Source organism: Peromyscus leucopus, chromosome 1 (assembly GCF_004664715.2).
Source record: "Peromyscus leucopus breed LL Stock chromosome 1, UCI_PerLeu_2.1, whole genome shotgun sequence".
Classification (NCBI taxonomy): Eukaryota; Metazoa; Chordata; class Mammalia; order Rodentia; family Cricetidae; genus Peromyscus; species Peromyscus leucopus.
The window spans coordinates 17699012-17713231 of NC_051063.1; the positions used below are offsets into that span (position 1 = coordinate 17699012).

The following is a 14220-nucleotide window of genomic DNA, read 5'->3' on the forward strand; positions in this document are numbered from 1 at the left end:
GACCATGGCTTTGCAGTGACATTATCAATTTGCAGAGTTGGAGTCTGATGCCATTATAGGAATGAACTAGCCCATTTTCCTCATATATGAAATGTGATTCCTCCATCACAGACCAAACAGGGGAGGAAATTTTGAGTGGGTAGAAAGGGAATAGGCAGCGTCAGGAAACGGTGCTTTCCATTATTGGAGCTCTCCATTCCTCTAACCATTTCCCCAAGCAGACATCTAGTTTACAGATACATGTGCCAGGCATGAAAGTCAGAGATGAGTATGGCATGGCCCTTGTTGCCGAAAGCTCATGCTGCAATCCCCAGGACTATGTCGAGGGGTGGGGAATTGTTTCACCTAAGGTCTCACACATGCCGGGCAAGTGCCCTACAGGCAAACTTTGAACAGACTGCCTTCCTGCCTCACCCTCCCAAGCAACTAAGATTCCAGGCCTGGCTAAGAGACATCATTTTTTTACTGTTGGACTTTGATTCATATTCAAGTAAATCCATCATTTTGCATTTCGCATAGTAAATGACTCGAAGATGTCTTAGACTAGCAGGTTGACCACATACGTAACCAGTGAGCATGGGGACTGGCATGCAGCATCCAGGATGTGCCCCCCCCCAATGACATCATTCACTCTGTGTGGCTCTATGTTGTTGCAGTTCCTGGACCTTGTGACCCTGAAGACTTGATCGATGGAATTATTTTTGCTGCCAATTACCTTGGCTCCACTCAGCTGCTCTCAGACAAAACTCCCTCCAAAAATGTGCGCATGATGCAAGCCCAGGAAGCAGTAAGCCGCATCAAGGTGAGGGGTCTGCACGGGCTGAGGGGTGGTGGGTGGCTGGAGGCACCTGAGCTGTCAACAACAACCCACAGCTCTTAGAGAGTAGACTAAGATGCTGCCAGCAGGACTTATTCCTGCCTAGCTAAAAGCCTGGGCCTATACATATAAACACTGTTCAGGTTGACCTTGTGAATAAATACATATGGCCGTGGACTTTGCTCTTTGTGCCTCTAAGGTGAGGTTCCAGTCCTGGCTTTCTGCTGACAGCTGGAGGCTCCTGGTTGGAGCAGTCCTCTTTAGGTTCCATTCAAACTGTCTTGCTTCCAGTAAAATGAACTATTCTGGTAAAATGAATGACCGAATCTTACCTGAGTAGTCTGAGGAAGTCAAGCAAATCCCGCTTTAAACTAGTTTGAACACAGTTATAACCTACCTAAATCATAGTCATATTCTGTTTAAATTAGTTTTATCAAGACTTAAAAGGAAAAAAAATGTTAATTGGATACATCAAGAAACAATTCCATCTAGTTTCAATAATTCACAAGTAGATTGAGCCACTCAAAATCACTCTGGAAATGTGGAACTCTAGAGTCTCCACCATAATACCACCTAGAATTACAGAAAAACCAGAGCAGCAGGGACACTGCATTCATGCTATCCCAAACGCCCTTGTGCTGTCAGAGAGCGAGCATCACTGCATAAACCTGGAGCCAGAAAACTGACATGTTAGGACTCACCAACTTATTTTTCTAGTTTCAGCGACTTGAAACTGAATCTTCTCTGCCCCTCTCCTTTGGTCCATACCACAGCCTGGTGCAGTGTGGTTCCACAGTGTGAGAAAAGGGCAAGAGAAGGCAGTGAGAGGCCTTTGTCTGTTGAGAAAAGACAATCCTTGAGTGCTCTTATGTAGGACTGAGGGAGAAGGTAACAGTTGAAGTGAGTCCCTTACCCCTAACCTCATCAGCTCAGAGGAAACCAACCAGTGTGTCAGGAAGAGGCTGTCAGATGAGGAATACCACAGGAGTATCCTAGAGGCCGAAGGGAAGGAGGTTCCTGACCTGAGAGAAGTGATTTAAAAGGAATCGAGATTTACTGTGGCTCACGGTTGCAGGGGTCTTAGTCCACAGCTGGTTGGGTGTGGTTTCTGGGGCTGTAATGAAGCAGAACAGTGAGGCCGAAGAGCATGGGGAGAAGCGTTGCTCACCTCATGGAGACAGACAGAACTGCATGCCGATCCTCTCCTCCAACACCCTCACCAGCACCCAGACATATACTTACTCCTTGGTGTCCCTCAGATCAATCAAGAATCAGGTTGACAAGAGTAACCGTCATAAATTCATCTCTGCTCAACTCAACACCCTAAACACATCTGCTCAGGCCATAATTAATCTCCAAATGAAGAAAACAATAAGGATATAGCTGCTTAATAACTTTTCCAAATCTCCCCTGGCACACTAGACAAACTCTCACCTGTGAGCTCCTGTGAAAAACAAGTTAAACACTTCCAACATATAATGATGAACATCCTCATTCCAACAGGGCAGAGTAAAAAAAAAAAAAAAATGACAAACCCAGCGCTAACAGAATCGTGTAGCATCTGAGGAGTGTGGTGGCATAATATGAGCTTCAAAGGTCCTGGGCAGCCTCACCTGCAGCCTTGCCAATGGTAGCCCATGTGGTTTGTCTCAGATGGCTGCATTCACTACCTGGAGCTTCAGTGGCATATATTTCCTGTTCTTGCATCTGATTTACTGGCACCTCCATTTCATCTCTGTCTTTACCTTCATATCTTCATATATAGAGAGGGCTCCCCCCAAACCAGTATCACATGGAAAACACCAGTGTCTGGCACCAGCTCAAGCAGTAGCTAGACCTCCTTGGATCATGGCTGCAGGAACCTCTGAATGCCTTGGCAACTGAGCCAGCAGAATGGTTTCTATGATAATAACTTGTAGGCATCTGTATGCACGCAGGGTGCCCAAGCAGCCTTCTCTTTCCAAGGAGAGTCTTTCAAGTCAGTTTACACTTTTATGTCATGAAGCCTGCAGTAAGAAAGATCTTGCTGATTTCTGATGTGCCTTTAAGGCATCTTTCTGTCCTATACCAAAGTACGTCTCTCCTTTTGGAGGGTACTTTTTAGAACCCATAACTTCTGTAACCTCAACTTTTCATGGACTTTGAACCAAACTACAGGTTTTTCGCATCTTTCCACCCTGCTTCTGCTCCCCGTTCTAACTGTAAACCTGACCAAAAGCACCAGCAGTTTCCATGCAATAGCCTGAATGGTAGCTGTCTTAAAATCCCCTCCGCCGCCGCCGGATTTAAAGAGAACCTAACACAAAGTCTCGGGATAGAGACAAAATGTAGACAAGTTATTTGTCAAAACACAACATGAATGGCCTCTAGTCCAACTCCAGATAAATTCCTCATTTCCATTAGAAACCCCATGATCAGTTTTTACTATCTGTGATGTATTGATCTGAGCTCTCAACATCATCACTTAAGGCCTGGTGAGAGAGTTTTGGGAACTCTAACACATGTTTCCAAACTTCTCTTGCCACAAACAGCTGGTGAAGAGTTCTGAGCCATGGAGTCAGGTAGTCCCAAAGACAACGCCTCTCCTAGTACCAATTTTCTGTCCCTTTGTAAGTTGCCATGACAAGTACTTGAGAGGAAAGATTGGCTTTGGTTCACAGCTGCAGAGCCCATTGTCAGCTGACTGCTGTTTCTGGGCTGGGGTGGAGAAGAGCATCATTGCAGGAGGGTGAAAAGGAGCAGAGCTGCTGCCCCATGGCAGCTGGAAAGCAGACAGGCAGCAAGTGCTTGTCTACGCCGAAAGGCGAATCTGCTCGTCTCCACCCACGTCAATCAAGACTGACCATTACAGCCAGTGTGCTGGCATCCACCTGCCGTCGCCATGCTCAGGAGGCTAAGACAGGGAGAGTGTGAGTTTGAGGCCAGCCTGGGCTCTATCACAAGTCCTGTCTCTAAATCAATAAGATGAAGCCTCGGAGCAGATGCCCACTCACTCTGCATTTCCCCGGGATGCTGTGGTGCTCTGACTCCTCTCATCATCAAGTAGCTCTCCAGTGTACCTGCTGCTGGAGCTTCCATGTGTCAATCACTCTTTTGACAACTTCGCTTGTAAAGCAAACACCTCTCTCCTGAACTCGGAGCTAGCCTCTCCCTTAACTACCCATAGTAAGCTGTGACTTTTAAGTCACAATTAATATGTTAGGAATTAGGGTGTGTGACCCAGGGGATAATTTTCAGCTGATAGCAGTCTTGATGTTGAGTCTGGCTTAGCAGTTATTCCACGTGTCAGGGATCCATTCGGCCACTTCATCTGGGACACAGACACCTTGCCTGTGCCTTGAGGCCCTTTCGTGATGTACATGTCTTATTGTCAAATGAGCTTCTCCAGGATAATGGAAAGCAGGAAGATCAGTTCTTTTAAGAGAAGCTCCTTCTCCTCACAGACGTGCATCTTGCCCCAACTCCCACCAGGACAGCACCACAAAAGCAAAGCAGAAGTTTGACCTTCACTGCTAGTAATGCTATCAGTAGAACATTGCCAGATTCTTTCTGAGCTGCCCAAGCGTAGTGTGTTAGTCAGCCTTCCACCGCTGTGACAAATACCTAAGATAAACAAAGGAAAAAGGGTTTATTGGGGTCCTACGTCCACCAGTGTTAGCTCATGGTCACTAACCTGTGTCGCACGGGGCCAGTAGTGGTCCCGTACAACACTGGGGAGTTCGTGGTAGAGGAGGCTGCTCACTTCACAGTGGCCAGGAAGCAAGGAGAAAGGAGTCAGGGTCCCAATAACCTAACTTCCACCAGACCCATCTCCTAAAGGTCCCACCACCTCCCAAAGGTACCACAGGCTGATGACCAAACCTTCACCCATGGACCTTTGAGGGAACATTCCAGAGCCAAGTCACAGCAGTTGGCCCAATTCCTTTTGTTTGCTTCACCCCAAAGAGATACATTAATGCCAGGAATTTCCCCAACGCCCTTTCCCCCATAGTCTTCTTCCCCGTAGTCTTCTCCATCTTAATGTAACACCTCCCCAGCACAGTTCTGGAGATAATGCATAAATCCCTTAAGAAAAACAAGCTAAGTTTCAAATGGAGTCTTAGTCCAGACTCTAAGGGGGATGGATAGTTCTGCAAAGCACATAGCATTAAGTCCCTTGGGTGAGTGGTGCTATCAGCTTCCCCGAGGCTAACCATACTCTGGAGACCTGCCACAGCCTACCTGATGACTTCCTGACAGACAGGAACTAGCCCTGCAAGATGTGCCTAGAAGTGAGTAGAGACATCTCTTGCTATCACATAACACAGGTCCTTTCCGGAGCTGGATCCAAGTATGTTCCACACTCTGAAACCATGCCGAGCAAAGCTACATGTGAGAATTGTATCAAAATACCAAGTTCTGTGGCCAGGGCCACTCAGGTGATCTCTCTAGAACTAAACATTCTGACTTCAAGGGTTACTGGAGACTTCTTGCAACAGAAAACTGAGTGTTGCCTCACGGATAGTTTCTCATAGATTCTCCCTAATCAAGTCCCTTATTTTGGGCCCCCTGTTTATTCACCTCCTGACAGCTTTGGATTCCCACATATGAGCATCTGTGTCTTTCCACTTCTCGAAGGGCACTTGAGAAGGGCCCAGGTGGCTGGGGGAGGGGTGTGGCGGGCAGCGCATCATCTGGACAGGAAGCAGGCTTATGGGGAACAGCAGCATCCCTTCAGCAGCCCCCCGGCACCAGCTGTGCCCTAAACTGCTTTCTTGCCTACATAGTGGGGGCTGACAGTGTGGTTTTACCTTTCAGTCCAGCTCCCTCGTGAAAAAGCAGGCCCTTTACTCTGAAGCTCCCCATTGGCCAACTCCCAGGAATCCCACAACTCAGTTAAACCTAAAATTAGATGGCATTTTCAAAACAAGCAAGTAGCCAACTGATAATAAATATGGTTCAAACCTGCCCAGAGCAAAGTGGGTATTTGAAAAACATGTATTTATCTTTTACAAGTAAATTGATGTAATGTGAGGAATTCACTATAAAGTGGTAAAATTAAATGGTTGCATTTCACTTACAGCTTATAAGTATCATTTTACAATGTACTTCTGCAGGCTGAAGGAACTGCTTGCCTGTCAATAAATATTTTCTGGTTTGTGTTCCTTTTATATCCATCTAAATGTTTGTCAGAATGACATTGCACACAACCAGAAGCCTTTTCTCATTTTAAGTAGAGATGACTATGTAGTCCATCCCGCCTAGAAGGTAGCTGAGTTGGGAGCTGGCTCAGACTTCTTGCAGGCAGAGGAAGGATGCATCCCCAGAAGTCCAGTGGGCTCCAGAGCACTGTCATGGAGCCTACCCATGCTCAGGAGAAACCACCGTCTAAGAGAGTGGGTTCTGTGCTCTTCCTACAGAGAGCCTGGCCTTTCTGGAATAAGTTCTTCTAGGTTACCTCAGCACAGGGGATACAGAGCACAGCAGGGCCAGGAATTCCAGTGTCCACCCAGGAGGGAAGGAGAAAGGAAGGCAATGCTAGGTATTTATTTTCCAATCTGCTTGTGAAAATGGCCAAGCCAGTGGTGATCGCTGGCTTGGCCCTTCCACTTGCTTGCAGCAGGCTGGTTTTCGTTTCTCTGCTTCTTCTCTCTCTCTCTCTCTTCTCTCTCTCTCTCTCTCTCTCTCTCTCTCTCTCTCCATGGGAACCCTCCCTCTTTTGTTCCTCTCTTTCCTGTGCCTTTACAGTATGTAAGGCCAGAGGGATGAGTGCTTTCTGCTTTTGTGTTGATTTACCCAGGAGATGCCATCCTAAAGCCAAAGCTTCCACTTTACCAAACATTCCTGTTCTGCTGGATGATGTCCCTCACACAGCTGTGGGCCAGGGTTGGAGTTACACTGGGAATTCTGAAGGTTACACTTTTTTTTTTTCCCCAAGACAGGGTTTTCTTTGGGTAACCCTGGCTGTAGCTGTTCTGGATCTTGCTCTGTAGACCAGGTTGGCCTGGAATTCACAGAGGTCTGCCTGCCTCTGTCTCCTGAGTGCTGGGATTAAAGGTGTGTGCCACCACCACTCAGCAGTTACTTTTTCTTTAACAACAACATTTAAACAGATTTATTTGCCAAATGGAAAGAGAATTTTGATTTGTGTTTGACCAGGTGTTCTCACAGATAGTCAGATAGGTAGGTAGGTAGGTAGGTAGGTAGGTAGGATAGATAGATAGATAGATAGATAGATAGATAGATAGATAGATAGATAGATAGATAAGAGAGAGAGAGAGAGAGAGAGAGAGAGAGAGAGAGAGAGAGAGAGAGAGAGAGAGAGAGAGAGAGAGAGAGAAGCACTCTGAGACTTTGGTTTAAAAGGCTGTTTCTATGGAGACTTTTTTTTTTTTTAAAGATTTATTTATTTATTATGTATACAGAAGGGTACCAGATCTTATTAAGATATTGTGAGCCACATTTCTGAATTGAACTCAGGACTCTGAGAGCATCGTTCTTAATTGAGCCATCTATTATGGAACTTATGATAGGCACTTTAAAAGTAAAATTTAACTTGCACCAGTCTTAAACCTTGAGAAACTGACACTCCAATAAATGGACCAAAAAGACTTTAGGCGATTCCACTGCATGGCAAACAGAAGATCTGAAGACAAACCCTGTTCCATCTATCAAGATACAAGGAGTAAAGAAAGCCAGTCTGAACAGCAGCAGCAGGATTAGAACTCGCTGCTGTCACTTTCCCCAACATTGGTTGGTGCCTTCAGGTGTCCTTTCTGCCTTTGTCACTCATCATCTGTTAGAAGAAAGGCTCTCTTTGCAGGAAGTGTGCATGCTGTACACACACACACACACACACACACACACACACACACACACACACACACACACCATCAACAACAGCAGCAAACTTAGGAAGGAATCAGAACTATGAGTCTCAGAATGTGGTCCAGGGACCAGCAGGCAGGCACTGTGTAGACCCTTGATGGACACGCAAGCCCTCCAGCCTGACCCCAGACTTCCTGAGAACTTAGACAATGAGGCCCAAGAGTCTGCTGTGCATGGCGGTCTGTAAATGGCTGCCTGGAAGCATTCTGAAGCACATTCTCTTCAGCTGTGCTCTCCAGGACTCTAGTCAAGCTGATTACTTGCATGAAGCAATCTCTGGCTAGTTTCCAAATTTGTGTCCTTGTTAAAGGCTTAGAGAATGGATTTTCTAAGATGGCTGGATACAGGTGCCGGGACTCTTCCTCCACAAACAAGAACTTCGAGGAAAGGGTGTGTGGCTGTATTTTGAGCTAAGTGACTGGCTAAGGGTTCAAAAATCTGGGACATCATAAGAGAGAGACATCCAGGGGAGAGGGAGACTAGTCTGCCCTCTGCAGAAGGGTGAAGTGGGGAGACCTAGTGGCCTACCCTTGCAGGCACTGACTGTGCTCACAGGCTTGAGTTCCGCTCAAGTAACCTGAAATCTGCTCTCCAGCTTTACTATGGAACAGAATTTCACATCATCTACCAGCAGACACTGAGGATGCTCCAATCTGGAGCCTTAGGCAGACTATGTAGTCTATGTAGTCAGGCTTCCTTTTATCCAATTATCTGGCCTCTTGAGTGCTGGGATGGCATTGAGTGAGGATGCACCGCCATGCCTGGCTTGTCAGGGTTTGCCTTCAGAAGGCAGCTGCTGCCCGAATTAGGACTACTCTAAGGGTTTGAAACCCCTAATATGTCCATCTCTGAGACCCTAGACACATTCCACTACCCTGGTTCAGTGTGTAGCTGCCTCAGCGACCTAACTAAGCCCATCAGAGTAACTGGACTTAAGCTGGATACTTTATCATGGTGGGGAACAGACCCCTCAGGAGTCAATCATCAGACAGGTGTCCTCTGAGACCATTTACCGTGGTGATATGTTTGAAGACTCATCCTGCGCCAGAACTGAAGGTGGTTCACACTCAGATGCATGCTCCTGACAGGACATGGCGATTGCCCTGCTGCCCTGCCCACCGGAATGTGCTGAGGTAGCCTTGAACAGCTCTGGGACTCCAGCTGTCACCAGGTATGCAAGACTAAAGAGGTCTTAAGGGGACCTTGACCCTATTCCTGCCAGGACCTACTGCTCCTCGCTCCCTGGAGTCCAGGAGTAGAAAAGAAAGGTGAAGCCCCAGCCGTCATCCAGGCCCTGTACATGCAAGGCTAGGAGGAGCTGAGGCCTCCTCCAGAGCAGGCTCTCAGAAGCCAGCGGAGGAGAGCGCCACGGCTGATGTTGTCACCCCACCTATCTACTTCCTGATGTCCCCACACCCTACCTGATAGGAAGTGCTGGATATCATCATCTGATAAGTCAGGACTGGCTAGCATCACCATAGAGGGTAGGCCGTGGTTCCAACATCCTCTCCCTGTACAGTGTCTGAGCCAAAACAAAGACTTCAGGTCCCTTGTCACGACTAGGGCTGCGTGTACCTGAGGCCCTTAAGAGTAGCAGAGCTGACATCAGTAACTGAAAACACAAGGCTGAGAGGGTGGGCGCCATGCCCTCCATGGGAAGATTAGCCATTCAGCATCCCAGACATTCTACTTTGACACTGTACTGCCTAACCGTAATGCAGCCTCAACTCACGTAGCCCACAATAGTCTCTCTGACTCCGACACAGCATGTACAGGACCCAGTCATGAATTGTAACCAACAAAGCTGCAGGCAGGCTACAGTACAGTGCCCACCCGGAAATAAAGCCAGGTGCCTAACAAACTGGACACTGACATAAGACACACTTCAGAAGAAAACTACTTTGAAGACCCCTAAAATCCACTAGATGCAGAAACCTCAGAATAGGGGACAAGAAGTGTACCATGTCTAAAAGGATGTCGCTCTTCGCCAACAAATTCCAAAGAAATCAAAATGGATGAAGTGCCTGATAAAGAGTTTTTAAATGTAGATATAAAGAATCTCAGAGAAAGCCAAGAGAATATTTTTAAAGCATCAAATGAAATTCAGAATACAGAGCAGGACAAGAATGAGAAATTCACCAGATATTTCTAAGAACAACTAGATAGAAACCTTGGAATGAGAGAGAATGCTTAACCAGAAAATACCAACAGACTGGATCAAGTGGAAGAATAGCATCTGAATTTGAAAACAGGTTTCTTGAATATCCAGTTCTGGCCAGAAAAACAACAAACAAAAAACCCACACGAAGAAGGCCGGGAAGGGAGAGGGAAAAAAAGAAAAATGCACTAGTGTCTTTGAAAGCCAGGGGTGATCATTTATTCCTATAATCCCTGGAATTCCCACAGTTGGGAGACTAATCAGGAGGACTGAGAATTGGAGGACAGCCTGGGCTACATAGCAAGACTGTCTCATACAAACAAAAAATGAGCTAAATCTTTATAGCACTCTAAAGTGAATAAATATATCATTGATTAAGGACACAGGAAAATTATTCCATGAAATAATACCAGAAGACTTCTCTAATCTTTGGAAAGATAGGATCATCTAGCTATAAGAGGACTATGGAAGGTCTAATACACCTAGCCAGAAAAGATCTTCACCCTAGCATTATAGTCAAACTGTAAAAAGCCTAAGAAATAATTTTATAATCTGCAGGGGGGTGGGAGAATACCCTGCCACTTCAACCTTACACTCATTAAAACAGCAGCAGACCCCTCAGCTGAAACCCTCTAGTCTGTGAAGGAATGGAATAACACATTCCAAGTCCTGAAACAAAAGTCAAACAGAATTACCAGAACCAAGACTACTCTTCAGAAATGGAGAAAAATTAAGACCTTCCAAGATCGGCAAAACTGATTTATGACCACCTAAGGGAAAGAAGTGAAAGAAAGATAATTACCATCACTGAAGCCTGTGAAAATATAAATCCCCTTGCTCAGACTGGAGTAGACACACAAAAGACAGCAGAGAAGAAGCAAGCATTACCTCTGCAACAGTCAGCCCAACAGTAAGACAGGAAGAAAACAAAAATATCCCCACAACCAAAGGAAAAGCATCAGGGCCTGTAGAGATGGATCACTGGGGGAACATTCACCACTCAGTGTGAAGACCAGAGTTCGGATCCAGAGCACCCATGTAATTGTCTGTCTGTACTCCTAACACCAGGGAAGTAGAGACAGGCTCCCCAGGGCAAGCAGGCTAGCTAGACTAGCTGAATCAGTGTGCTCTGGGCTTGGTTGAGACACCCTGCCTCAGTATATAAGGAAGATGCCCAGTGTCAACCTCTGCCCCCCACCCTTACAACTACACAAATATGTATGTGCATGCGCCTATCACATACCCATGAAAACATCAAAATGACAGGATAAGTCCATACCTAACAATAATAGCCTCTGATGTAAATGGACTGAATTTTCCAGTTAAATCTTAAGGGGCTTGCTTAATGGATTTTAAAAAGATAAGAGCCACCAGTAGCTGACTGCTAGTAATCTACTTTACAAGGACTTACACAGAATCTGAAGGAAAAAGATGCATACTCCAGGTGAAGGAACACCTGAGATAAGCAGCAGTAACTACCTATAGGAATAGACACTGAGACAGTAACTTTACCAAGAGATCAAGGCAGTCACCACGTGATAATGAAGGATCAAGTCAACAGTAAGATATAAGTTAATATGCACCCAATGTTAAAGCATCCAGTTTCATACACAAATATGACACATGGAGAGAGGCTCCAATACAGAAATAGTATGGAAATTTCAACACCCCACTTCCACTTCCATTAATTAACAGGTCATCCAAACCTCCTCCTAAAGTCAAATTAATACCAGAGTTAAGTTGCAATCTAAATCATATGATTTCTCAGACATTTATAGAATAATCCACCCAGTGGCTACAGAACACATTTTCTTTCCTCAGTTTAGGATTTCTCTGGAACAGATTATGTATTATGTCACAAACTTAAGAACACTAAAATCATACGCTAGATCCTTTCTGATCACAATGATTGATGAAACTAGAAACCACTTGAGAAGTAAAGCTCGAGATGGAGCGTAAAGTGGAATAACACAGCAGAGGCTCACTGAGGGGTTGAGAGCTGAATTACTGCTCTTCTCAGATTGGCAGTTGATAACTGCTAGAGGAGGGGAATCACTCTGGGAGGGTACATTAGTTGCGTTTCTATTGCTGGAATAAAACACTGTGACCAAGGCAACTTACAAAGGAGAACGTGTCATTGATCCTCCAGTTACAGAGAGCGTAGAGTCCGTGACGGTAAAAGAAAGGCATGGTGGCACCACCAGCTGAGGCTCACATCTCAAACCCTGAGCAGGAGGCAGAGAGCACACTGAGAATGCCATGAGTCTTTTGAAACGTCAGAGACTGCACCCAATGGCGGACCACCTAGTCCTTCCCAAGTAGGTCTACCAACTGGTGACCGAGTCTTTAAACACATGAGCCTGTTGGGGCCATTTTTATTCAACCTACCCAGGGAGCATATAGCTCCTGGTAGGGTTCCCATGCTCCCATGGATGGCCCCACATGTATGGGCAGCACTAATTAGACTTAGTAAGTTACAAAAAAACAAAAACAAAAAAAACAGCAACAGCCAAAGCCGTGCAGTTAGGGAGGGAGCTATTGGGCAAAGGGGGACATTGATTACATTTTTACTGTACACATAGGTGGAAATCTCAACAAATAAAAAATATGCAATAGAAATACAACACAACACAACTGTGAGATGCAGTGAAACACCCTAGGTTACATTTATGAGTGCCTACATAAAAAACAGAAACTTTGCAAATACCCTGTTGAAGTATCTGAAAGGCTTCTAAAATATAAAAACTAAACTAAACCCAAAATAAGAAAGATCAGAAATAAATCAATATGAAAGAGCAGTGAGGCCAAGAGTTGGTTGTTTGTAAAGATAAAGATGGAAACGTAACTGATTCAACAGAAAGTTAATGTATTAATAGGGATGATTTTTAAAAATTGTTGAGAAGTTAGAAAACCCCTGAGGACATAAACCATGTGACTAGAATAATAATAATAATAAGTTATGGTCAGAATTCCTACCAGACATCAATGCCCTTCACATTATTTAAACAGTAGCTCCCATAATCACTCAAGCAAGGCCTGTAAGGATCATGGTGTACTGCGTGCCGAAGTCTTTCAGCTAGTTCCTAGAGAGATCTGGGGGAGAGACCTCCAGAGAGGGATTTGTCCCACCCGTCCTGATGCTCTGGAATGTCCCTCCCCACATGGCTAGGGTACTGACTGGAGCCTGTGCTCACCAGCTCCCTTCTCATCCTTTCTCCCGGACTCTCACTCTATTTTCTACTCCGCAATCAGAGGCTAAAGTGGTCCTCTGAGGCGCAGAGGCTGTGGGTGTCCACACACAGGGTGACGTCCTCATCTCCATCCTTTGGGAGACTCATGTAGTAACATCACAAATGCTGTCAAGGGTTGTGTGTTGCACACATCTTTTGTTCAGATCATTCATTATCATGTTTTTTAATCTGTCTTGACTAGCCTGACCCAGAGTTCATATTTTTCCATTCCTTTTGTGGCTTCTTTTAAATATCAAAAATTACAGTTTCATTGTGGAATTAAGTGTTCGCTGACTGTTGCTTTGTCTGAGTCATGTCACTTCTCAGCTTGCTTGAAGAGATCAGTAGAGAGGATGCTGCTGGTGCCTACCAGGCCTTTGCATTTATTATCGCCTCATTCACTGCTCAGACTGGAGTGTAGGGAGTCCTAGGAGGTAGGTATTATTAGCCCCATTTTATGGGAAACTAAGACGTTCCAGAAGAAAAGCCTTCCTAAGCTACACAAGGGAAGAGAGAGTGTCAGGATAGATTGTCCGCCTTACAGCTGTGTGACACAATGGCACAGCTTTGCTTTGCTTTGCTTTCCTCCACCTGAGTGTCTCACAGGGTTGCTGTGAGCTTTGACAGTGACCCTTGAAATGGCTAAAAGGGTCCTGGCATAGGACCATGACTCAATAGATGCTAGCTGGGTAAAGAACAGATAGGCTAGCTGAGGCCCTCCCCACAGCAGGACAACCCTAGAAGGGCTGTCAGTGGTACGCACTGAGCCTGAAGGAAGAGAGGGGACACGGGTCTTCCCAGGGTACCGCCGTCCTTGGCCTTGGAGGTTTCTATTAGCCTCTTCCAATCTCTCATTCAGGCACTGACTCACTCATCTTTTCAATGTTACATCTAAATGTTACAATTTGTTGCAGAATACTTAGAAATCCAAGTGATTTCAAGATGGTATTGCTCTACCTGCATAAAATATTTTGAACTTTGTGAAAACCATGCCGAATCCGTGTCGTGAAACTCAGTTTGTCTTCCTCATCTTTCTGTAGTTCCAGAAAAGAAAAGAAAAAAATAGAATCTGGGTGTTGTATTGATGATGAAGTCAGAGCTCAGTTCCCTAGAGTTGAAGAATTTGGCTGGGCTTTTGATACCAAGAG

At 45.4% G+C, this 14220-nt stretch overlaps 1 protein-coding gene across 4 annotated transcripts in view; it reads left to right on the top strand.

Annotated features, from left to right (window-relative positions):
- Apba1 (amyloid beta precursor protein binding family A member 1) overlaps positions 1–14220 on the top strand; it is a 210200-nt gene that overhangs the window by 169806 nt on the left and 26174 nt on the right. For all 4 annotated transcript variants that reach the window (XM_028894003.2, XM_028894022.2, XM_028894027.2 and 1 more), the window contains exon 5: positions 657–802. In XM_028894003.2, the coding sequence (XP_028749836.1) occupies positions 657–802 (146 nt within the window). The remainder of the gene's footprint in view (positions 1–656; positions 803–14220) is intronic.